This window comes from Oenanthe melanoleuca, chromosome 2 (assembly GCF_029582105.1).
Source record: "Oenanthe melanoleuca isolate GR-GAL-2019-014 chromosome 2, OMel1.0, whole genome shotgun sequence".
Lineage (NCBI taxonomy): Eukaryota > Metazoa > Chordata > Aves > Passeriformes > Muscicapidae > Oenanthe > Oenanthe melanoleuca.
In genome coordinates, this window is record NC_079335.1 from 628,828 (window position 1) to 653,386 (window position 24,559).

Here is a 24,559-nt window from a genome sequence, read left to right on the forward strand (position 1 = left end):
TCACAGTGCCAGTGGTGACCGCAGTGACCACACGGAGGCCATGGTGGCCAAGGCAGCCATAGTGGTAGTGGTGGCCTTGGTAGTCTTGGTGGCCTTGTTTCTCTGGCTGTCCTGGTGGTCTTGGTGATCGTGGTTGCCACAGTGACTACAGGGATCTTCGTGACCTTGGTGGCTTTGCGGCCCAGAGGATCCTAGTGCCCTTTGCCTGAACTGTGGTGGCCCAGAGGAGTCCTCTGAGGTGGCAGGGGCCCTGGGGATGCTCTTACCTGGAGAAAAAAGAGAGGGGTCAGGGGAACCATGGCTGAGTGAGGTGGTCAGGGATGGCCATAATGGGGGCTGGGGGTGACAGGAGAGATGGGGGCCATGAGGTGACAGTGACAGGATGGGGAAGGAGGATGAAGGGGGCAGGGAGGTCAGGGGTTGAAGGTGAGAGTTAGGGGTGACAGGGGTCAGGGAAACAGGAGGTGACAGGAGATCTGAGATTACCTTGGGAGGATTCCAGCCCACCCACATCCAGCACACAAGCCTGTCCCCACAGCACTGACTTTCTAGAAGAGGGTCAGGGTTGGAACGGGGGTGTCCTGCACCTGTCCCTGGCCCTGTCCTCTCCCAGATGTGGGGGGCCCCAACCCTGTGCCCTGTCATGGCCATTCCTGTCCCCAGACTTGGTGTCCCAAGCACAGGGTGTTCTTGACCCCACACACACCATGGTTGCCGCTGTTCCTATTCCCCAACCCCAGAGAGTGTCATTGTCCCATCAGTGCGTGTCCCCATGGCCCCAGTGCATGTCCCCATGGCCCCAGTGAGTGTCATTGTCCCCTGTGCCTCATCAGGGGTGTCCCCATGACGCCAGTGGGTGTCCCCATGGCCCCAGTGAGTGCCCTCAAGGCCCCAGTCTGTCCCCACCTTTCAGCTACTCGCAGTTGTATCTGCTGTAGGTCCCAAAAGAGTCGAGGTGGATCTGCACATTCTGTGTTCCCTCAATGATTTTGCTGACCTTGAACTTCTCAAAGGGCGGGATCAGCACCTCCTCCTCTCCGGGATATAAGGAGAAGTTCCTGATGTACGCACCGTGACACGTGATCACCTTGAACACCGTGGTGGTCCCAAAATCATGGATAACGTTTTCACAAAGCGTCGACGACGCAAATTGACCGAACCGGACGGTGTCGCCAACATTTGCCTCAAACTTGTACTGGTCCACCCCCCGGAACACACAGTAACATTGTCGCCCCTGAAAGTCCCTCAGCGTGGCCAGGGCGTCGGTCAGCAGGAAATGCAGAGTTTTGAAGTGGAAGCTGTCCCGGTATTCCTGGGGGGAGCGTCCGGCCACTCTCACTGCGTCGTTGAACTCCTTGTGCAGGTAAATCATGGTGTAGGCCATGATGGCGATGGCATGGGCAGAAGATGACAGAGGGTACTGAGGGTATCGCCCAAATTTCCGCATGCCCACGGCCATTGGCCAGACCTTGGCAAACAGAGAATTCTTCTGGAACTCAGAGCGGTTCAGGGCCGGCAGCTCTGCCTTCATGGCAGGGCCACAGCCCCGGTACTGGTCATCGAAGGAGTTCAGGGCCATGTCCAGGGGTATCACCGTTATGGCCGTGGTGGCCACGGTCATTGCCAGCAGAGCCGGGGTGAGAGCCAGGAGGGCCATGGAGGGGAGAGGCCACAGGGACCAGTGTGGACACTGGGCGACACAGAGGGGACAAGGAGGTGACACTGGGGGACAGAGAGGGGACACAGAGGGGACACAGAGGTGACACAGGGAGGGTTCCTCAGTGAGGAACAGGGGAGGGCACTAGGGTCAGACCAGGGGGAAGGAAGGCACACTTGGCCAGGAGAGCCCTGGACATCTCTCGGGTCACTGATCCCAAATCCTGCGGTTACTTTGCCTCCCCAATGTCCCCCAGTCCCAGGGACTCCAATCCCAATCCCACAGTGCCACAAACCCTCAAGGACCCCAATCCTACTCCCATGATTACAATTCCCCTCACCACCCCCGCCACCCCTGCCCAAATCCTGGGGTCACTCCCTGAGCCCCTCAGTGCTCCCCTCAGCCTCTCCCTAGAACCCAATCACACTCCCAGTCACCAATTTCTTTCGTGTCACCCCAGAACCTCAACCCAAATCCAAACATCACCCCCTACCCCCACAGTGTGTACCAATACCCCCATCACCCCACCCCCACTCCCACCATCCCGTGTCCCCCCTCACTTTCCCCCAGAGCACTCCAGGACCCCAATCCCAGCCCAGTGATTCCACCAATGCCCCCACAGACCCCAATCCTGCAGTCCTCTCTCTCCCCCGCCATGTGTCCCCAGTGTCCCCCCAGCCCCTGATACCGAAATCAGCCAGAGTGAACTCCCTGGCACAGCTGGAGGTACCAGAGAGCTGGAATTCTTTATCAGCTCGGACTCACAGTGGATTTCTCCTGCTCCTGCATCTCAGGGGGGCTTTGCACAGGGTATTTATCCACTCTACTTATAAATATTCATTCAAATGGGCTTCTTAGCTGACAAAAAACCAGGGCTTTTCCCATTTTGCATGGCTCCACCTCTTTTTGGATAAAATTTTATTCCACTGTGGAGCCTCAAAAGGGGCTTCACTGTGCAGTTTTCACAGAGCACTCCAATATCCTGGATTGTCCTGCCTTGACCTTTTGATTTTTATCCAGCGCTGCAGCTTCTGTTTTGCAGAACCTGCCAAAAACTCCTCATTGGTGCTCCCATTATCTGTTTCTCCATCAACTCCAGCCACCTTTGCCCTGTTGTTTCCCCACTTTCACTATCTTTTTTATTTTTCTGCTTGTTCATTTTTCAGCCCTATTCAGCACCTTCAGGAAAACTGAAATTTTCCATTCTCTCTTATTTCTCCCCCAACCCAGGACCCCAATCCCACGGTCCCATATCCCCCAGTGCCTCCAGCCCCACTCCTCAATGCTCACTGGGTTGCTGTCACATCCCAGACACAAAAGGGGTCCCCTACCAGATGACATCCCTGTAGGCACCCCGAGCCTTGGGTGACCTGTCCCCATCCCCTCCACTCCCCCAAGGTTTGCTGCTGCTTCTCTCCTTTGCCAACTGCAGCATCAGTTAGGGTGGGCCTGGACTAGTTATGGGGAGCTATCACGCACCCACCCTCTTTACTGGGGCCTTTTGATAAGCAGCCAATTTTCCATCTGCCCAACTCTATCCAGGCCTCCACCCCTTTGGTTGTAAAATTTCTTTATCAGGAATTAACAGAAGCGTGCTTTATTGCCAGGCTGTCTCCCCCATGGATTTGACATTCCCCTAACTTCTGTGCCCTGGAATGTGGCACGGCCCCTTCTTTGGGCAGCTGGCTGCTATCGAGAAGGATGATATTTCCTGTTCATATTTAATCGGAGATCCCTGTGCTGTGAATAGATTTCTTTTTTCCATGTGGCTCCATGGGCATGAGCAATGGCCAAAGAGATGCCAGGTGAGTTTCTATGTTTGCTCTTTTTCCTGCTGCCACTTCCAGTGCTCTCTGTGACACAGTGATCTCCACCCTTGGTTCCACATCTCCTTGAGGTTAAGGCCAGCAGAGTATAAACTGTATAGCAAAACCATCAACTTCTGTCCCAAATTGGATTTCCTGGCCCCAGGATTTGAACAGTCTTTGCTGCATCTCACAGTTGTTTTGTGATCAAGTTGTTTTGAAAAGCACCCCACAGGTCGGATGATGTCGTTGATACACAAAAAGCTCAAAGGGGTTTGTTAAAGTCTGGAGATCCCACAGGAAATGCAGATATCAGGGTCAACTTTGAGTTACAAAATGTGTGTCTTTTCCCAGGAGTTCAAATCAAATCTCATTCTGGGGCCTCCTTTCAGGGAAGACATGAGGAGACCTATGGGGTTCTTTTCAGCACTCCTCAATCCAAGACAGCACAGAAGGAGCAGCACTTACCAAAAGCAAAAGGTGAAGCTGAGGTGATCTGGTGTATTGGACACTTGGTGAAAACCACGCCCTGAATCCCCTTTAATGAATCCCCAGGACAATGCAACTTATCCAGATTCTCTGTATCTTATTTGTCCTCCCCTCTTGCTCCGCTAATGTACCTTCAGAGGATTCCCCAGTTGCTTTGAAGTGTGATTTTAAAGAGTTCAGATTTTTATCTAAGGATTAGAAGCAATTCATAGTGATTAGGGTGCAAGTTAGATAAACAAACGATAGGTTAATGATTATTAGATGCTCAAGCTAGAGCTGTAAAAGTCTTGTTTGCCATGATGAGCTTGTTTCAGTTTCGTTTATAGAAGGAGATACAGTAAGTGAACCGTTATAAGAACAGATTGGAGCCAGTAGAATAATGGCAGACACCTGGACTTTACATCAATCCACCACGGTGGGGTTTTGTCTCTGGTGCTCTGGGCACCAGTTTTTCAGGTTGTCTTCTTTAATGACCCAAGCAGCTTATAGTTGCTATAAACTTGTTTATTGCAGAAGCACATCGGTCTCAAAAGGCAAAAGAGACACAGACACTAAAATCCATGCTAAGTTTTGGTATAAAGTCCCAAAAAAAGCAGAAGCTGCTCCCGGAGGACCTGGCAGAGCCGATGTTGCTGTGGCAGCTCCTGTCTTTTATTTGGATGTTCATGATGGTGGCAAGAGAGAAGGAAAAAAGCAAAGCAAAGCAAAAAGCAAATGGCAAAAAGCAATGGCAAAACGCACCAGCTCTCCCCAATCCATGCTCTCATATAGAAACTTCCCGACAATCTAAGACACAAATTTGAACCATTTCCTCCTAACCTATCAGAATTCCAGTTTCTTAGCACGCCAGGTTATGTATAAACTACACATATCGTCTATCTTGCTCAGTCTAAAAAATGCAAGCAATATTCTTATGATAGTTTTATTATGTCTAAAACTATGGGCCTGGAGCCTATATGGAAACTCGAGTATCTAGGACTATGTTTTCCAACCTTCACTAGAATTCACACTTCTACTCTGGCATCTAAAACCTTTTACTCACTAGAAGCTCTTCAAGCTCATTCTAAAGCTTCCTTACTGACTTGCTTGCTTATCCTAAAACTTAAACTTACACCTCTACCTTATGTGTCAGTGGCTTAACATACTTCAATCCATCCAAAGGTTTTAATTCAATCCCTGCACTCTGATTTCTCTCTGAAGAATTTGGAGAGATCCCCGACTCACTGACTCCAACACATCACCAGTCAGAGGACTTTGGATTGTGCCAGAGGATCACAGAGACTTGATGAAGACGTTCCTTACTTCATCTTCCTTAAACATGGACCCATTTCAAAACCACCAACAAAATTCAAGAGAAGAATTGCACACTCGTGATGGCAATTGGCCATCATTTTAAGGCTAAATGAGGCTTTTGTCCTCATTTTAATACAGAGTAGAGATGGAAGGTGCTGGGGTTATGCAAATGTATGGAATGTAAGATTTTGGGAAATAAATAGAGGACAAGGAACCTTGCACAGGTATTACCCTCATGCAGCCCTCCATTGTCTTAATAAACGTTCAATTTTTAACTTTAATTAGTTTGAGGCTCTTTGTCCGTGAGCATATCAGTTTTAACGATTCAGCTCTATCCCACCCCCTGCCATTCCCATATAACCCCAGCTCCCTCAGAGCTTCCCGGGCTTCTTCTGTCCTTCTCCTAGGTTACAATGTAAAGATGTGCCCAAAAGAGTTTATTGTATCACCATCTGCTGAAACTAGGTGAGGCAGTGATTCTTATCCCTGTGGGAGATATCTCCTGTTAATGAGCCATTTGTTAAAGCTGGAGCAATGTTCTTTATCTTCCTCCAGGAGATATCTCCTGTTAATGGCCATTGAGTCCCAGTGCGTGACTGACAAAATTCCATCATCCCAGTGGGAGATGCTCCACCCAGGGGGAGGAGCCAAGCCTTTCCTACCCAGATAAAAACTGAGATTTGGAACACCAAAGCAGCCTTTTTCACTGCTTTCCAGAGGACAAGAGCTACCAGACCTTTCTACAGGATCACTACTTCAACAAGACCGCTTTATATGGACTGCGACCACCACCCTAACCAGCAGGGTCTCAGGTTGTATTCTGACTCTGTCACTGCTTTGCTTTTCTACGATTCCATGTATTTTATTGACGTAATTATGACTTAATTATATATTTGGGTCTTTTCCTTTTATTTTCTTTTTTAATTCTGGGCACAGGATTGAAGCTCTAGGATGGGTAATGAGCTTAGTTGCCCTAGGCTTAGCTCTCCTGACAGAGGAATCTATTACCAAGTTGTGGGTAGCCTTGAATTAGGAGCATTTTTGTTTTCTAAAGGGAATCTTAAAAATTCTGTTCATTCGATTTGTAAGTACTTTCCTAACTCTACAAATTATTCTGTTTTTTTGCATTATTTTAGGGACAGTGTAGGGAAGAAGTTGTATCATGTTCAGGCTGAGGGAGACTTATCCGTTCCTATATTTATTCCTCTCTTTCGCCTTATTGTTAAATTAATTGAAAAACTGGGGAAAGTTTTGGGTTAGGGTCCCCAGTTAAAAATCCCTTGCCTTCCTTCCTCTCCCCAGGCTCTCAGCCATCTTCCCCACATGAGGTGTGATCAGCCAGCGGGTGGTTCCAGGGCGCACAGGGTTGCTGCCGATCCCCTGACACCTCCTGACAGAAATTCAGGCTGTCTGGGTATGCAACAGACTTTGTGGGGACCCACTTCTCCAAATTCCCTAAAGTTTGGGAGTTCAAACTCTCTGCTGAAACCATCTGGGTGCCGTGAAAAACATCATGTCTTCTCACATGGAGGCATCAAAACCCATTTTTAAGACATTGACAACCATTTCTCCTAAAGACCCCGACCCACTGAGTGGTTTGTCAAGGACATCACCGCCCATCTTCCTATAAACTCCTGCTCTGTGTGGGTGGTGATGTCCTGGCACAGGCTGTCCAGAGAAGCTGCAGCTGCCCCGTCCCTGGAAGGGCTCAAGGCCAGGGTTGGATGGGGTTTGGAGCAGCCTGGCCTGGGGGAAGATGTCCCTGGCTGGGCAGGGCTGGCCCCGGACGCGCTTTAAGGTCGCTCCATCCCAAACCATTCCCGATCCAGGCCGGGCGCTCAGCAGCACCAGCAGCTCGTGCTGCCACCTGCTGGTGGTACCCGGAACTGCAGCTGGTTTTTCACGCTCACTTCTGCCCTCCAATGGAAAATTCCTGAACCGCAACTCCCAGGATCCCAAAATTCCAGAATGGGTCAGGATGGAAGGAGCCAGAGTGGGCACCAGGACCAACCTCCCAGCTGAGGCAGCATCATCCTGAGCACAGGAATGGGTCCAGAGCAACCCAGAAATGGACACTGCACGGGGCAGAACTGGACACAGCACTCCTATGTGTCTCACTGGGCAGGGCAGAGGGGCACGGACCCTCCTTGACCTCCTGGCCCCGCTCCTCCCCATGTCCACTTGAGCATCACGTGATGCTGGGAATGTCCAATCCCCTCTCAGACAAAGATTCCTGTCCCGTGTTCCTGCTTGGAACGAAATGGATGTGAGTTTCCTCCCTTGGGAAGGGTGTGCCCCCCAAAAATCCTCCTCGAGGCCAAGAGGAAGAGATATTCACACGGCTGTGGGGAGCAACATCGAGCCCTGCTTGAGAATTGTCTCTTTTTCTGCCTTGATAAAATTTTGTAATGGATTTGTTTTTATAGAATAATTTAATTGAACTGTTTTGATAGCATTATTTAATGGAATTCTTTTGATACAATTCATTCGATACAATTATTTAACAGAATTGTTTTGATAGAACAATTTCATTGAATTGTTTTGATACAATTTTGTTATATATGTATTTTATAAAATTGTTTTGCACAACGCCCTTGTGGCACTGTGGCCAGAGTGACTGTGGTGGCTGCAGTGGTCACAGTGCCACTGGCACAGTGACCACATGGATGCCATGGTGGCCAAGGCGGCCATAGTGGCAGTGGTGGCCATGGTAGTCTTGGTGGCCTTGTTTCTCTGGCTGTCCTGGTGGTCTTGGTGATCACGGCTGCCCCAGTGACAACAGAGATCTCGGTGACCCTGTTGGCTTCGTGGCTCAGAGGATTCCGGTGGCCACTGCCAGGGTTGTGGTGGCCAGGAGGAGTCCTCCGAGGTGGTAGGGGGCCTGGGAGATGCTCCCACCTGGGGACAAAGATGCTGGTCTGGGATTCTGTGGGAGAGTGAAGTGGAGATGGATGGCCATAACGGGGGCTGGGGCTGACAGGAGAGATGGGGGTGAAAAGGTGACAGTGAAAGAGTATGGGGGGAATGACAGGGGCCAGGGAGGTCAGGGGGTGAAGGTGAGAGTGAGGGGTGACAGGGGTCAGGGTGAAACGGGGTTGCAGGGGGTGACAGGGGCTCAGGGTGTGCCATGGGGATGACAGGGGGTGACAGATGATCAGGGAGTGACATAGGGGAGCCCAGCCCACCCACATCCAGCACTCAGGGCCTGTCCCCACAGCACTGTCTGTGGAGAGGAGGAAAAGGGTCAGAATGGGGGCTCCCTGTCCCTGTCCCTGTCCCTGTCCCTGTCCCTGTCCCTGTCCCTGTCCCTGTCCCTGTCCCTTTCCCTCTCCTCCGCTGGCAGGGGTTTCCCCCTCGCCATCCTCCCCCAAATGTGTGTGTCCTTGTCCCTGTGCCCTGTCATGGATGTTCCTGTCCCCATGCCCAGTGTCGGTGTCCCCAGAATTGGTGTCCCCATCACGGGGCGTCCTTGTACCCACACACACCGTGGGTGCCCCTGTCCCTGTCTCCCGTCCTCAGAGAGTGTCATTGTCCCCTGTGCTTCATCAGGGGTGTTCCCATGGCCCCAGTGGGTGTCCCCATGGCCCCAGTGGGTATCCCCATGGCCCCAGGCTGTCCCCACCTTTCAGCCACTCGCAGTTGTATTTGCTGTAGGTCCCAATGGAGTCGAGGTGGATCTGGACGTTCTCCGTTCCCTCGATGACTTTGGTGACCTTGAACTTCTCGAAGGGTGGGATCAGCACCTCCTCTTCTATGGGATATCTGGAGAAGTTCCTGATGTACGCGCCATGACACGTCTGAACCTTGAACACAGTGCTGTTCCCAAAATCATGGATGACATTTTCACAAAGCGTTGACGACGCGAATTGACCGAACCGGACGGTGTCGCCAACCTTTGCCTTGAACTTGTACTTTTTCACCCCCCGGAACACACAGCGACATTTCTGTCCCTGCTTGACCCTCAGCGTGGCCAGGGCGTCGGTCAGCAGGAAATGCAGCGTTTTGAAGTGGAATTTGTCCCGATATGACACAGGGGAGCGCCCGGCAACTCTCACTTGGTCATTGAACTCCTTGTACAGACCCTCCATGGTGTAGGCCATGATGGCAATGGCCTGGTCTTTGGATGACAGAGGGGACACACGGGACCCCCAAAAGTGCCACATGGAGATGGCCTTAGGCCAGACCTCAGCGAACCGAGAATTCTTCTGCAACTCAGAGCTCTTCAGGGCCAACAGCTCTTCCTTCATGGCAAGGCCACAGCCCCGGTACTGGTCATCGAAGGAGTCTGGGGCCATGTCCAGGTGCTTAATCTTCAGGAGCATGTTGACGATAATCATTGCCTGCTGTACCAGGTTGGGGCCCAGGAGTGCCATGGAGGAGGGAGGCCACAGGGAGCAGTGTGGACACTGAGGGACACAGAGGGGGCACAGAGGGGGTTTTTCAGTGAGGGACTGGGGAGGGCAGTAGGGTCAGCCCAGGGGAAAGGGAGGCACTCCTGGCCAGGAGACCCCTGCACATATCTGGGTCCCTCATCCCAAGTCTTGGGGTTACTTTTGCCTCCTCTAAGTTCCCCAGCCCCCAGTGCCCCCCAATCCGAATCCCACAATACCATGGCCCCCCAAGAAGCCCAATCCTACTCCCATGATTAAAATTCCACTCAGCTTGTCCACACCACCAGCCCAAATCCTGGGGTCACTCCCTGAGACCCTCAGTGTTCCCCTCAGCCTGTCCCCAGACCCCAATCCCACTCCCAGTCCCCAATTTCTTTGGTGTCACCCCAGAACCTCAACCCAAATCCGGGCATCAGCCCCTACCCCCACAGTGTGTCCCAGTCCCCCATGACCCCAATCTCACTCCCACCATCCTGTGTTTCCCCTCACTTTCCCCCAGAGCACCCCAGGACCCCAGTCCTGTGACTCCCCCAGTGTCCCCCCAGAACCCAATCCCACAGTCCCCTGTCCCCCCCAAACATCCACAGTGTCCCCCCAGCCCCTGATACCGAAATCAGCCGGAGTGAACTCCCTGGCACAGCTGGAGGTACCAGAGAGCCGGAATTCTTTATCAGCTGGGACTCACAGTGGATCTCTCCTGCTCCTGCATCTCAGGGGGGCTTTGCACAGGGTATTTATCCACTCTACTTATAAATATTCATTCAAATGGGCTTCTTAGCTGACAAAAAAACAGGGCTTTTCCCGTAAATAATTTGCATGGTTCCACCTCTTTTAAAATAGAATTTTGCTCCCCTGGGGAGCCATAAAAGGGGCTTCAGGGCATGGTTTTCACTGAGTGCTCCAAGACCCTTGATCGCCCTGCTTTGACCTTTCTCTTTTGGCCTGCGCTGCAGCTTCTGTGTTACAGAACTTGCCAAGAACTTCTCACTGGAATTCCATTAATTTGTTTCACCACGTGCTGTAGCCACCTTTGCCCTGTAGTTTCCCAACTTTCACTATATTTATTTTTTTTTCTGCTGGTTGGATTTTCAGTACTATCCAGCACCTTTAGGGGAAATAAATCTTGCTGTTCTCTATCCTATTTCTTCCCCCTGCAGGGTCCCAATCCCACGGTCCCATATCCCCCAGTGTCCCCAGTCCCACTTCCCACTGCTCACTGGGTTGCTGTCACATCCCAGACACAAAAGGGGTCCCCTACCAGATGACATCCCTGTAGGCACCCCGAGCCTTGGGTGACCTGTCCCCATCCCCTCCACTCCCCTGAGGTTTGCTGGTTTTTGTCTCCTTCACCAACTGTAGCATCAGTTGGGGTGGGACTGGGCTGCTTATTGGGAGTTACCACACACCCACCCTCTTTACTGGGGCCTTTTGATAAGCAGCCAATTTTCCATCTGCCCAACTCTATCCAGGCCTCCACCCCTTTGGTTGTAAAATTTCTTTATCAGGAATTAACAGCAGCATGCTTTATTGCCAGGCTATCTCCCCCATGGATTTGACATTCCCCACACTGCTGTGCCATGGAATGTGGCACGGCCCCTTCTTTGGGCAGCTGGCTGCTATCGAGAAGGATGATATTTCCTGTTCATATTTAATCGGAGATCCCTGTGCTGTGAATAGATTTCTTTTTTCCATGTGGCTCCATGGGCATGAGCAATGGCCAAAGAGATGCCAGGTGAGTTTCTATGTTTGCTCTTTTTCCTGCTGCCACTTCCAGTGCTCTCTGTGACACAGTGATCTCCACCCTTGGTTCCACATCTCCTTGAGGTTAAGGCCAGCAGAGTATAAACTGTATAGCAAAACCACCAACTTCTGTCCCAAATTGGATTTCCTGGCACCAGGATTTGAACAGTCTTTGCTGCGTCTCACAGTTGTTTTGTGATCAAGTTGTTTTGAAAAGCACCCCACAGGTCGGATGCTGTCGTTGATACACAAAAAGCTCAAAGGGGTTTGTTAAAGTCTGGAGATCCCACAGGAAATGCAGATATCAGGGTCAACTTTGAGTTACAAAATGTGTGTCTTTTCCCAGGAGTTCAAATCAAATCTCATTCTGGGGCCTCCTTTATGGGGAAGACATCAGGAGACCTCTGAGGTGCTCCTCAATCTATGAGAGCACAGAAGGAGCAGCACTTACCAAAAGCAAAAGGTGAAGCTGAGGTGATCTGGTGTGAAATCCTCTTTAATGAATCTCTGTATCCTATTTGCCCTCCCCTCTTGCTCCGCTATTGCACCTCAGAGGATTCCCCAGCTGCTTTGAAGTGTGATTTTAAAGAGTGCAGATTTTATCTAAGGATTAGAAGCAATTCATAGTGATCCATGTGCAAGTTAGATAAACAAACGATAGGTTAATGATTATTAGATGCTCAAGCGAGAGCGAGTAAAGGTGTTGTTTGCCATGAGGAGCTTGTTTCAGTTTCGTTTATAGAAGGACATGGAGTAAGTGAACCGTTAAAAGAACAGATGGGAGCCAGTAGAAGAATGGCAGACACCTGGATTTTTTATCAATCCATCATGGTGGGGTTATGCCTCTGGTGTTCTGAGCACCAATTTGTCAGGTTTTCTTCTTTAATGACCCAAGCAGCAAATAGTCGCTATAAAGTTGTTTATTGCAGAAGCACATCAGTCTCAAATTCAGAAGAGTCACAGGCGCTGCAGTCCATGCTAAGTTTTGGTATAAAGTCCCAAATAGAAGCAGAAGCTGCTCCCAGAGTGCTGGTGGGGCAGATGTTGCTGTGGCAGCTCCTGTCTTCTTCTTGGGTGCTCGTGATGGTGGTGAGAGAGCAGGAAAAAAAACAAAACAAAGGAAATCAAAAGCAAATGGCAAAAAGCAATGACAAAAAGCACCATCTCTCCCCAATCCATGCTCTTATATAGAATCTTCCCATCAAGCTAAGACACAAATTCAAAATATTTCTTCTTAACCTATCAGAATTCCAGTTTCTTCGCACACCAGGTTATCAGAGCCAAGAACCCTGGGAACAGAGATACGTGAGTGACGGAATAAAAGGTTGTTCTGTTTGTTTAGCATCTGGGTCAGGTGCTAGGAGGGTTGTAAATTGTAATTTTGTAAAGTGTAAATTTCTTTTGGAGAACCCTATGTTTCTAAGCAGAATTGTTGTGCTCTTTATCTGTGGGTAAGAAGGAACGCCTTCTTAAAGAGTAAGTTTGAATTGCAGTGCTCTTAGCTTGAAGCCAAAGGCTGGTGCAGCTGATTAGTGTTTGTGCTCTGACTCTGAGGGTTGTGAGCTTGAATCCTGACTGTTTGTGCTTTGCTGTTTTGTCTGGGTTTGATTTGGGTTTGCCAATTTTATATACTCAGTTTCTCTTGGAGATAGGATTTAGGAGCAGAAACAAGGCAGGTCTAAAACTTAAAACGGTATAAAAGAAAATTTATTAATAATACAGAGAAAATAAGGAATTTGGAATAAGACTTTCAGATCACTCCCTCCTTCCTCCCTCACCACTTTCCATATTTCTTAACAGCAACATACAGAGAACACTTCAGTCCGTTTTCCACTTAAATAGTTATTTCAATTCACTCTAGAGAGAAAAGTTCTTTTTTGGTTTAGCCATAGTGGGTGTCTTCACTTTCACAATTTGCATCCGGGGAAAAATCTGCAAATCGTGGAAACTCCTTCCATCTTCACAGTCTTTCCAGAGCTGTGTTATGGGTTATGTCAAACACATGGGGGGGTTACTTTTAAGGGCAAGCTGTTCAAAGACAAAAATTCTCTTCATCTCTCTTTCCATCAAATGTCTCTGTCCATCTTTCTAGTCTCCAGAACAGAGACCCCCATTCCCTTGGGCAAAGGATCTTTCTCTCCAACACTTCAACCCCCCAAAGTAGTTCTCCACAATTTAAAGGAATTTTCAGTGTAGTCCAGTCCCCCCATAGCCCACAAAAAAGGTTTTTCAGCCAACCTGTCCGTGGCATCTCTTCAATCTCTTCCCATCTGGAAACAGCTTTTCCTTCACTGACTTCAGTATATACTCCCTGCTTTATTCCTCTCATTCAGGGGAGCTCAGGAGATCTGCAGTCTTATCCGAGCATTAGAACAGTTACAATTGTACACAGAAGGTGAAGGGAGCCTGGCCACGCCATCCTGGAAACCGTGCCAGATTTTCCAGCAGCACGAGCTGCGTGAGGGAGACTCAGCTGGAACAGAGCCCGGCTGCATTTCTCCCAAGCTGCGTGGGCAGCTGGGGGGCTTCTCCTCCCCCTGGCTGCTTCCAATTTGGTGGCTCAGCTCTGGTCATGCTGAGGAAAATGAGGATCTTAGCAAAGGTTTCCCTTTCCCCTGGCCATCAGGGCCCCTAGCTGAAAATGTTGGGAGGGGGACTCGGTATCTCCCCCACCCCTGCTTGGCTGGGCTGCATGGGGAGGGTGGCCGGGCCTGGCCAAGCTGGGCTGGCCGGTCTTACCTTCAGAGGCCAGAAGTCAAAAGAGAGAGATTAACTTTGCTGGTGTAAATCATGAAAGCAAAATAATTTTTAAATGGTTAGCCAGGCTATCAATTATTAAATCAGCTTTCCAGTTTGTCCCTGCAGCTCACAGAGGAAGTTCTCATAGAGGGAATAGCCTCTGTGTGTCTCTGGGCTTTGTGCTCCTCTTCTCAGGTGACTTTTCATGCACAACCAGCACATGTGGTCACAGTGCCAGTGGTGGCCACAGTGACCACATGGAGGCCATGGCAACCAAGGCAGCCATAGTGGCAGTTGTGGCCGTGGTAGCATTGGTGGCCTTGTTTTTCTGAGTGTCCTGGTGGTCTTGGGAATCGTAGATGTTACAGTGACCACAGATATCTTCGTCGCTTTGTGGCTCAGAGGATCCCTGTGGCCCTTGCCAGAGCTGTGGTGACCAGGAGGAGTCCCCTGAGATGGCGAGGGCTTTGGGGCCGCTACCACCTGGGGGACAAAGAGGGTAGTCAGGGGGACCATGAGGGAATGAAGGGGTCAGGGACAGCCATAATGGGAGCTGGGGGTGACAGGAGAGATGGGGGCCATGAGGCGACAGTGACAGGGTTTGGGGTGGGGGTATAAGGGGTTGCAGGGGCCAGGGAGGTCACGGAGGTCATGGTGGGCTTAGGGGTGACAGGGGTCAGGGTGACAGGGGCTGACAGGGGACAGGGGGTTCCTTGGGGTGTCCCAGCCCACCCACATCCAGCACACAGGACCTGTCCCCACAGCACAGTCTGTGGAGACAGGAGGGACAGGGTAGAACAGGATGTCACTGTCCCTGTCCCCTCCCAGATGTTGGGGTCCTCATCCCGGTGCCCTGTCATGGACATTCCTGTCCCCAGACTTGGTGTCCCTGTCCCCACAAACACCATGGGTTGCCCCTGTCCCTCTCCCCCATCCCCAGTGAGTGTCATTGTCCCCTGTGCCTCATCAGGGGTATCCCCATGGCCCCAGTGGGTGTCCCCAGACTGTCCCCACCTGTCACCCACTCGCAGTTGTATTTGCTCTCAGTCCCGATGGATTTGAGGTGGATCTGCACGTTCGCCTTCCCCTTGACTTTGGTGACCTTGAACTTCTCAAAGGGTGGGATCAGCACCTCCTTCTCACGCTCAACTCTGGAGAATCTCTCTATGTGCCCCCCGTGACATGTCTTCACCACGAACACCGTGGCGCTCCCGAATCCCTGGGCGACACCTTTGCAAAGAGACGACGACGCGAATCGACCGAACCGCACGGTGTCACCAACATTCGCCTCGAACGTGTAGTCATCCACCCCCCAGTACACACAGCGACATTTATGTCCCGGAGAATCCCTCAGTGTGAGCAGGGCATCAGTCAGAAGGAAATGCAGAGTTTTAAAGTGGAATTTGTCCCGGTATGCCAGGGGGGAGCTCCCGGCCATGCTGACTTCCTCATTGAACTCCTGGTGCAGGTCATTCATGGTGTAGGCCATGATGGCGATGGCCTGGTCTTTGGACGACAGAGGGTACAAACGAGACCCCCGTCTCTGCCACTCTCTCATGGCTTCAGGCCAGACCTTGGCAAACAGAGGATTCTTCTGGAGCTCAGAGCGGTTCAGGGCTGGCAGCTGCGCCCTCATGGCAGGGCCACAGCCCTGGTACTGGTCATCGAAGGAGTCCCAGGCCATGTCCAGGGGTATGACCTTAATGGCCGCGGTGGTCACAGTCATTGCCAGCAATGCCACGGGGAGAGCCAGGAGGGCCATGGAGGGGAGAGGCCACAGGAAACAGTGTGGACACTGAGGGACGCAAAAAAGACACGGAGGTGACACTGAGGGGGTTCCTCAGTGAGGGACTGGGGAGGGCAGTGGGGCCAGCCCGGGGGAAGGGAGGCACTCCTGGCCAGGAGACCCCTGGGCATGTCTGGGGTTAATGATCCCAAAAGCTGGGGTTACTTTTGCGTCCCTAAAATCTCCCAGACCCCAGGGACCCCAATCCCACAGTGCCACAACCCCCCAAGAAGCCCAGTTCTACTCCCATGATTAAAATTCCACTCAGCACCCCCAGGACCCCAACCCAAATCCTGGGGTCACTCCCTGAGCCCCTCAGCATTCCCCTCAGCCTGTCCCAGACCCCAGCCCCACTCCCAGTCCCCAATTTCTTTGGTGTCACCCCAGAACCCCAACCCAAATCCAAGCATCACCCCCTACTCCCAGAGTGTGTCCCAGCCCCCCCATGACCCCAATCTCACTCCCACCATCCCATGTCCCCCCTCACTTTCCCCCAGAGCACCCCAGGACCCCAGTCCCAGTCCTGTGACTCCCCCAGTGCCCCCCCAGACCCCAGTCCCACAGTCCCCTGTCCCTCCCAAATGTCCCCAGTGTCCCCCCAGCCCCTGATACCGAAATCAGCCGGAGTGAATTCCCTGGCACAGCTGGAGGTACCAGAGAGCCAGAATTCTTTATCAGCTCGGACTCACAGCGAATCTCTCCTGCTCCTGCAGCTCAGGGGGCTTTGCACAGGATATTTATCCTCCCTAATTATAAATATTCATTAAAGTGGGCTGCTTAGCTAACATTAAACTAGGACTTTTCTCGTAAATAATTTGAATGGCTTCACCTCTTTTAGGAAACAATTCTATTGTCCTGACACAGAAGGGGTTTCAGGGCGTGGTTTCCACTGAGTGCTCCAATATCCTGCATCACCTCACCTTGAATTTCTGCCTTTTGCCCTGCACTGCCCCTTCTGTGTTACAGAACTTGCCAAAACCCCCCCCTGGAGTTCCCATTACCTCTTTCTCCACTGGCTCCAGCCACATTTATCCTGCTGTATCCCCAATTTTCCATCCTTTTATGTTTTTCTGCTAGGTCATCTTTCAGCCCTATCCAGCACCTTCAGGGGAACTGAAACTCCTTCTCTTCTCTTCTCTCTTATTTCTCACCCCCCAGGACCTCAATTCCAGGATCCCATGTCCGCCCAGTGCTCCCAGTCCCACTCCCCACTGCTCACTGGTTTGCTCAAATTTTCGGAGGATGCAGCCCCATTTTTTCCCTGGCTGCATTTCCCTCTCTCTTTCCCCAGTGCTGAGGTACTTGAGGTACAGACTTCCTGAAACCCCTGATACCTAAGATTACCCTCTAATGTATAATTCTCCCTTTTAATTTTTAATTCTTATGGAATAAACCTCGTTTTCCCCATTGCTTCTTTCATCTTCCAATATCCAGTTTCATTTCTCAGCAAACCTACAGTTTGTTTGTAATGGCAAATATCTTGTTTCCATTCATCAATCGGTGGAATCCTTCCCAATGTTTCTTTTCTCTCTCTGTACTTGTCTTATCTGTATGCAGATGCGCAGCTTGTTTGGAAAGACAGCTCTGATATTCCTCTCAATCCTTCCTCTATTTCTTTTTTTTAATAATTGGCTTTAAAAACTTTAGTTTCCATTGACTTAACTCCCTGTTCCTGGGTCTTTTTTGGTTTTCCAATTATTTGCAGTGACATCAATTTCTGTCCTTTTGTAGCAGTCTCTGGATCAGTAGCCACGGCTACTACCTGCATTTGCAAGTTCCCACATGAGGTTTCCACCTGCAGTTACATCCCAGATCTGTTTTCTTAGATCTGGACCAGAACCTATTGAAAACCGTTTGAGCTCCGTTCCAGTGTTGCCACTCCCACTGATAGTCACGGACAACATGTGTCCTGCTTGTGGAATTATCTCGGGGGGCAGCTTAAAAATAAGGGGTCAAAACACCTTATCCTTCCCCACGGCTTTGCAGCCTTCAAAATCCTTCTGATTATGGAAGGAGCACCTTTCCCAGCTGCCATTAATGAGATAAACATGTGCTGGATTCCGTCTGCCCTGATTATCTGGAACAATCATAAGGAGGGAAGCTGGGGCTCCGACAATCTAAACCCAAAGATGAACTCCAGTCACAAACACTTTTTCCCAGTCCTGTTTAGACAATAAGTGTCCCTTTCAGAAGAATGAAGCTGCCATGGACTTCCTTCTTCATCCCAGAATCCTGTTCCATTATGGACTTCACTCAGGGTGCTAACCCTCCATTTAGGCTCACCTGGGCTGGCCACCCATGGCCAGTTTTCAGATCCCCCTGGCCCTCCACAGACCCTGCAATTGCTAAGGTTAAAGGTTTTTGCTACTTCTTCTCCTAAGCTTAAAATATTATTTTCCCATTCTTGGCCCCAACCTAACTGACAATATAAAGGTAAGATTATGAAGAGAAACATTCTAATGGTGCCATCTAATCTCCTAACTTAATTTTCACTTCCACGTTGTCTTCACACCTGTGGCGAGTGAAGGCACAGAAACAGCTTTACATAAAGAAAATACTGACAGTGAGGGCTGGCCCCCAGTGACGGGAGATTCAAGAGGAAGGATGCCCACACAAACTATTTCATCTCTTCCTTGCCACTAGGATGAGAACTGCAAGGGTAAGGAAATCCAAACACCTATTCCAAGGGAGATCACTGAATATCTCCCCTGGGTCTGGCCCTTAATCCTGCCAAAGCCAGGGGCAGGAGCCGTACCCACGGCATCCTAGTTTCCATCACCAGCCTCAGAAGGTGTTTCTTTATTTCTCCATTCATTCACCCAACGTGACCCGAACTCTGGGGCTGTCAGGGGTGATGGAGGTTCCATTGTATCCCTAAAGCAGTCAGGACTCCTTGAAGAATTTTTCCTGTAAAATGAGTTCCCCTATTTGAGACTCTTGCATCCACAATCCCAAATCTTGAAATTATTTGTTCCAAAAATACTTTAACAACTGATCCTGTAGTGGCTGAAACAGCTGGAAATGTTTAACCCTGTTAACCCTGTTAAGAGACATACAATTACCAGAAGATATTTAAATCTTGCCACTCCGGGCATTTCACTAAAATCCACCTGGCATCTCTGGAAGTGATGAACAGCCCAACTCCTCCCTCCCCTGGCAAGTTCCTTTGTAACTCTGTTAGTGGTTTCAGCACAAATCAAACAACCTTCATTAGCTTGTTTTGCCAGAGTAAAAAGAGCCACAGCAGCATTTTGAGCAAGGCTTCTGCCAGTTCTCAGATGCCCAATGACTCCCTTCATGAAGTTGTTTTAACAATTTTAGGGACAGAGCTTTTTGTATCCACTGCCTCCCATCCCTTGTAAATAAATTATTTCCTCTTTCCTCTGCCACACTCTTTTTAATTATCTCAAGTTCCTCTGGAGGAAAAGACAGTTTCTCTGGCAGAGCTGCAATTACTGGGAGTAAGGAAAGGATCTTAGAGATTTCTGGCAACAATGCAGTTTTCCAAGCTTCTTTATCAGCCAGTCGGTTTCCAACTGCCTGATCCGAGCATCCTGCCTGCTGCCCCTTAATGTGGATTACTGACACACTTTTTGTAAAATCACCACTTCCAATAAGTGAGAGGTTAAGTTTTCATGAGTTAATGTCTTTCCCCTGCAGATTAATAAACCTCTTTCTTCCCATAGTTTCCCAAAGGCATCTATCACCCCATATGCATATTTAGAATCAGTAAAAACATTCACTGTCTTGTCCTGGGATAATTCACAGCCTCTGACAAGCAGACACAGCTCTGCTGTCTGAGCTGGCCAGGTCTGGAGTGATCTCTGGCCGTCCTTTAATTGCTTCCCATTCACATCCTGTAAATCCTTTCCCTTCTACCACACTTTTCCTGTTTCCTGACAAAAGCAAATCACCCACATAGTACAACATCCTAACTTCTGAGGGTGGAGCAAACTCTATTCATATTTTCTGCCAAGCTTGCTGAAACAAAACTGGTGGCTCTGTATATCCCTGGGGGAGGACTGTCCAATGTAACTGTTGTTTTGCCATTTCCCTCCTTCCTCCTGTTCTCACTCAAAGGTAAAATGCTGTTTACTGTGTTATGTACTCAGACACCTTGAGGATACATCCTTCAAATCCACTATGGAATAATGCTGATGTGAAGAAGGGATCTGATTCAAGAGAAATTTCAGACCATGGCTCTTCTCCTTCCCCGATTTGGGACCTGACCCTTCCCTTTGTCTGACCTCGCTGTTTCCATGATGTTTCTGTGCATATCTCCATCCTGGTGCTCTTCTTTCACTCAGGAGTGAGAACAAAGTGTCTGCAAGTCTCATTCTGGGCAGTGAAAGAGTTAATACCTCGCCTGGAATAAAGACGTGTTCTGGGGTGCACAGGCACACTCACCTCACCATCGTGAGCTCCTTTCATCATCAGCTCCTTTGTGAGAGGCGCTTTCGGGTGGCGCAGAACCCAGACGGGGTTTCCACGTGGGATTCCTCAGAGAGCCTTTATCGGGTCTTGCCACGAAGGTGCCAGGGATGAAAGAATCCCGAGGAGTCAGAGGGAGCCGGGGTTATATGGGAAAGGCAGGGGGTGGGGTAGAGCAACCAGCGAATCCTTGGAGGGTGCAGGGGCGGAGCAAGAGGGGAGGGCAAATAGGATACAAAAAATCTACATAAGTTACAAGGTACCCTGGGATGGTTTTTGTGTCTCCATCACATGGAGGGTTTTGGTTACCCAAGGGGTTTTCTCTAGGGTTGTACTTTAAATATTTCAGTCTTCAGGTTTTGTTCCTCCTAGACATTCCCGGGTCTGAGGGCCACAGCCCTTCACAGAGTGACATTGAATCCTCATTAGGAATTGTCTCTTTTTGCTGCCTTTGAAAGAATTGTTTAATGGATCTGTTTTGACAGAATAAATTAATGGAATTGTTTTGATACGATTATTAAATTGCAGTATTTTGACAGAAATATTTAATAGAATTTCTTAGATTGAGTAATTTAGTACAATTGTTCTGATAGAATGGTTCAATAGAATCTTTGATATAAAATTGATTTTATACAATTATTTAATAGAATTTTTGTCTTACAACTGATTTGATACAATTATTTAACAGAATTATTCTGATAGAATAATTTAATAGAATTGTTATCATACAATTGATTTGGTATAATTATATAATAGAATTGCTTTGTACAATGGTCTTGTGGCACTCTGGCCACAGTGGCTGTGGTAGCCTTGTGGTTCAGGGAGTCTTGGTGATCATGGTGGTCACAGTGGCCTTGGTGCTTATAGTGACCATGGTAGCTGGAGTGGCTGTGGTGGCTGCAGTGGTCACAGTGCCAGTGGTGGCCACAGTGACCACATGGAGGCCATAGTGGCCAAGGGGACAATAGTGGCAGTGGTGGCCATGGTAGTCCTGGTGGCCTCGTTTCCCTGAGTGTCCTGGTTGAAACAGTGACCACAGATATCTTCCAGGCTTTGTGGTTCAGAGGATCCCTGTGGCCATGTCCAGAGCTTTGATGACCAGGAGGAGTCCTCTGAGATGGCGAGGGCTCTGGGGCTGCTCCCACCTGGGGGACAAAGAGGGGAGTCAGGGGGACCATGGGTGAGTGAGGCGGTCAGGGGCGGCCAGAATGGGCTCTGGGGGTGACAGGAGAGATGGGGGCCATGAGGGGATAGTGACAGGGTGTGGGAGGTGGGGGTGCATGGGGAGGAGATAGGGAGGTCAGGGAGGTCATGGTGGGCTTAGGGGTGACAGGGGTCAGGATGACAGGGGGTGCAGGGGCCAGGGAGAGTGTCATGGGGGGGGTCCTGGCCCACCCACATCCAGCACACAGGGCCTGTCCTCAAAGCACAGTCTGTGTCCATGTCTATGTCCATGTCCCTGTCCCCTCCATGATGTGGGGGTCCCCATCCCTGTGCCCTGTCATGGCCATTCCTGTCCCCAGACTTGGTGTCCCCAGCACAGGGTGCCCTTGACCCCACACCCACAATAGTTGCCCCTGTCCCTCTCCCCCATCCCCAGAGAGTGTCATTGTCCCCTGTGCCTCATCAGGGGTGTCCCCATGGCCCCAGTGGGTGTCCCCATGGCCCCAGGGGGTATCCCCACTGCTCCAGGCTGTCCCCACTGCCCCAGGCTGTCCTCACCATTCACCCACTCGCAGTTGTATTTGCTCTCAGTCCCGATGGAGTTGAGGTGGATCCACACGTTCCCGCTTCCCTTGTTGACTTTGGTGACTTTGAACTTCTCAAAGGGTGGGATCAGCACCTCCTCCTCATAGGGAAATTTGGAGAATGCCTTGATGTCAGCGCCGTGACACGACCTCACCAGGAACTCCGTGGTGCTCCCAAAATATTTGGCGACACCTTTGCAAAGCGACGACGACGCGAATCGACCGAACCGGACGGTGTCACCAACGTTTGCCTTGAACTTGTAGTCATCCACCCCCCAGAACACACAGTGACATTTCTGTCCCTGATCGACCCTCAGCGTGGCCAGGGCGTCGGTCAGCAGGAAATGCAGAGTTTTGTAGTCAAAGGTGTCCCGGTGTTCCTGGGGGGAGCGCCCGGCCACTCTCACTTCATCATCGAACTGCTCAGACAGGTCATCCATGGTGTAGGCCATGAGGGCGAATGTGTGGTCTGAGGATGACAGAGGGTACTGAGGGGATCCCCAAAATTTCCACAAGAGCATGGCCTTTGGCCAGACCTTGGTGAACAGAGAATTGTTCTGCAGCTCGGAGTGTTTCAGGGCTGGCAGCTCCTCCATCATGGCATGGCTGCAGTTCTGGTACTGGTCATCGAAGGAGTCCGGGGCCATGTCCAGGGGTCTCACCGTTATGGCCGTGGTGGCCACGGTCATTGCCAGCAGAGACAGGGAGAGAGTCAGGAGGGCCATGGAGGGGAGAAGCCACAGGGACCAGTGTGGACACTGGGGGACACAGAGGGGACACAGAGGGGACACTGAGAGGGTTCCTCAGTGAGGGACTGGGGAGGGAAGTGGGGTCAGCCCAGGGGGAAGGGAGGCACTCCTGGCCAGGAAACCCGTGGACTGGTATGGAGTCTCTGATCCCATATCCTGGGGTTACTTTTGCCTCTCCTACTTCCCCCGGCCCCCAGGGACTCCAATCCCACAATACCATGGCCCACAGAAGCCCAATCCTACTCCCATGATTACAGTTCCCCTCAGCGCCCCCAGGACCCCAGCCCAAATCCTGGGGTCACTCCCTGAGCCCCTCAGTGTTCCCCTCAGCCTGTTCCCAGACCCCAATCCCAATCCCATTCCCCAGTTTCTTTGGTGTCACCCCAGAACCTCAACCCAAATCCAATCATCACCCCCTACCCCCACAGTGCGTCCTAGCCCCCCCATGACTCCAATCCCACTCCCACCATCCCATGTCCCCCCTCACTTTCCCCCAGAGCACCCCAGGACCCCAATCCCATTCCTGTGACTTCCCCAATGTCCCCCAGACCCCAATCCCACAGTCTCCTGCCCCCACCAAGTGTCCCCAGTGTCACCCCAGCCCCTGATACCGAAATCAGCCAGAGTGAACTCCCTGGCACAGCTGGAGGTACCAGAGAGCCGGAATTCTTTATCAGCTCGGACTCACAGCGGATCTCTCCTGCTCCTGCAGCTCAGGGAAGCTTTGCACAGGATAGTTATCCATCCTAATAATAAATGTTCATTAAAATGGGCTGCTTAGCTAACACAGAGCCAGGGCTTTTCCCGTAAATAATTTGCATGGCTCCACCTTTTTTGGGATAAAATTTTATTCCTCTGTGGGGCCTTAAAATGGCTTCAGAGTGCAGTTTTCACTGAGTGCTCCAATATCCTGGATTGTCCTGCCTTGACCTTTTGCTTTTTGTCCAGTGCTGCAGCTTGTCTGTTACAGAACATGCCAAAAACTCCTCATTGGTGCTCCCATTATTTGTTTCTACATCATCTCCAGCTACCTTTGCCCTGTTGTTTCCCCACTTTCACTATCTTTTATATTTTTCTTCTTGTTCATCTTTCAGTCCTATCCAGCACCTTCAATGGAACCAAACCTTTCCCTTCTCTCTCTTATTTCTCCCCCCAACTCAGGACCCCAGTCCTACGGTCCCAGATCCTCCAGTGCCCCCAGTCCCCTCCCCACTGCTCACTGGGTTGCTGTCACACCCCAGACACCAACTGGGTTCCCCTATCAGATGACATCTCTGTAGGCACCCCGAGCCTGGATATGGTCCCTTGGGGGCGTTTCCTCCTCTGTTTGTGTGGCAGGAGAAGCTCTGGCGCCCTAAAAAAGGGCTCCACCAACACCTGGAGATACCTGAACCCTTCCTGGCATGGAAGCTCAGAAAATCCGTTTTCCTGCAATCCCCGGGACTGTTTCCTCTTTCAGCGATCCCTGGGGGTGATGGGTTTGAGCTCAAAGGGTTAATTTATCAGGAAATAACATTGCAGCAATTTATTTCAATGTAACTTCCTCCACGGATTTGGCAACCCCCACTGCTGCTGCGCCCTGGAATGTGGCACGGTGCCTTCTTTGGCTGCTATCGAGGAAGGACAATATTTCCTGTTGATATTTAATCAGAGATCCCTGTGCTGTGAATAGATTTCTTTATTTCCAGGTGTCTACACGGGCAGGAGCAATGCCCAAAGCAGACCTCAAGT

General features: G+C 50.5%; 4 protein-coding genes and 1 pseudogene across 6 annotated transcripts in view; all 5 read right to left on the reverse strand.

Annotated features, from left to right (window-relative positions):
- On the reverse strand, positions 1-16,585 carry LOC130249852 (erythroblast NAD(P)(+)--arginine ADP-ribosyltransferase-like; annotated as a pseudogene).
- LOC130249091 (erythroblast NAD(P)(+)--arginine ADP-ribosyltransferase-like) overlaps positions 1-24,559 on the reverse strand; it is a 39,729-nt gene that overhangs the window by 7,886 nt on the left and 7,284 nt on the right. The gene's annotated exons all lie outside the window — the stretch shown is intronic.
- On the reverse strand, positions 7,683-23,544 carry LOC130250295 (erythroblast NAD(P)(+)--arginine ADP-ribosyltransferase-like). 2 transcript variants are annotated; one of them, XM_056485837.1, is made up of 4 exons: positions 23,470-23,544; positions 10,321-10,376; positions 8,867-9,650; positions 7,683-8,142 (listed from the first exon to the last, which is right to left on the reverse strand). In XM_056485837.1, exons 2-4 carry the CDS (start codon positions 10,342-10,344, stop codon positions 8,057-8,059), a joined length of 894 nt encoding a protein of 297 aa, XP_056341812.1. In that variant the 5' UTR covers positions 10,345-10,376; positions 23,470-23,544; the 3' UTR covers positions 7,683-8,056. The 2 variants fall into 2 exon arrangements, with proteins under 2 accessions (XP_056341812.1, XP_056341813.1); XM_056485838.1 differs by having other exon boundaries at positions 10,244-10,376.
- LOC130250290 (erythroblast NAD(P)(+)--arginine ADP-ribosyltransferase-like) lies at positions 13,065-23,522 on the reverse strand. Of its 2 annotated transcripts, none has more exons than XM_056485830.1 (3): positions 23,482-23,522; positions 15,129-15,909; positions 13,065-14,597 (listed from the first exon to the last, which is right to left on the reverse strand). In XM_056485830.1, the coding sequence occupies exons 2-3, from the start codon at positions 15,874-15,876 to the stop codon at positions 14,341-14,343; spliced, it is 1,005 nt and encodes a 334-aa protein (XP_056341805.1). In that variant the 5' UTR covers positions 15,877-15,909; positions 23,482-23,522; the 3' UTR covers positions 13,065-14,340. The 2 variants fall into 2 exon arrangements, with proteins under 2 accessions (XP_056341805.1, XP_056341804.1); XM_056485829.1 differs by lacking the exon at positions 23,482-23,522 and adding an exon at positions 16,555-16,609.
- LOC130250289 (erythroblast NAD(P)(+)--arginine ADP-ribosyltransferase-like) lies at positions 20,338-23,615 on the reverse strand. Its single transcript, XM_056485828.1, has 3 exons — positions 23,517-23,615; positions 22,054-22,837; positions 20,338-21,476 (listed from the first exon to the last, which is right to left on the reverse strand). Exons 1-3 carry the CDS (start codon positions 23,571-23,573, stop codon positions 21,238-21,240), a joined length of 1,080 nt encoding a protein of 359 aa, XP_056341803.1. The 5' UTR covers positions 23,574-23,615; the 3' UTR covers positions 20,338-21,237.

What these genes read in the sequence shown, in the direction of transcription:
- LOC130250290 (XM_056485830.1), bottom strand. Translation starts at nt 15,876, where the DNA reads ATGGCCCTCCTGGCTCTCCCCGTGGCATTGCTGGCAATGACTGTGACC. An exon ending in CAACTGCGAGTGGGTGACAG is followed by an intron (nt 14,598 to 15,128) that starts GTGGGGACAGTC and finishes TTTGTCCCCCAG; the next exon opens with GTGGTAGCGGCCCCAAAGCC.
- LOC130250295 (XM_056485837.1), bottom strand. Translation starts at nt 10,344, where the DNA reads ATGCAGGAGCAGGAGAGATCCACT. An exon ending in AGGAGCAGGAGAGATCCACT is followed by an intron (nt 9,651 to 10,320) that starts GTGAGTCCCAGC and finishes TGTGTCCCTCAG; the next exon opens with TGTCCACACTGCTCCCTGTG. An exon ending in CAACTGCGAGTGGCTGAAAG is followed by an intron (nt 8,143 to 8,866) that starts GTGGGGACAGCC and finishes CTTTGTCCCCAG; the next exon opens with GTGGGAGCATCTCCCAGGCC.
- LOC130250289 (XM_056485828.1), bottom strand. Translation starts at nt 23,573, where the DNA reads ATGGATAACTATCCTGTGCAAAGCTTCCCTGAGCTGCAGGAGCAGGAG. An exon ending in AGGAGCAGGAGAGATCCGCT is followed by an intron (nt 22,838 to 23,516) that starts GTGAGTCCGAGC and finishes TGTGTCCCCCAG; the next exon opens with TGTCCACACTGGTCCCTGTG. An exon ending in CAACTGCGAGTGGGTGAATG is followed by an intron (nt 21,477 to 22,053) that starts GTGAGGACAGCC and finishes TTTGTCCCCCAG; the next exon opens with GTGGGAGCAGCCCCAGAGCC.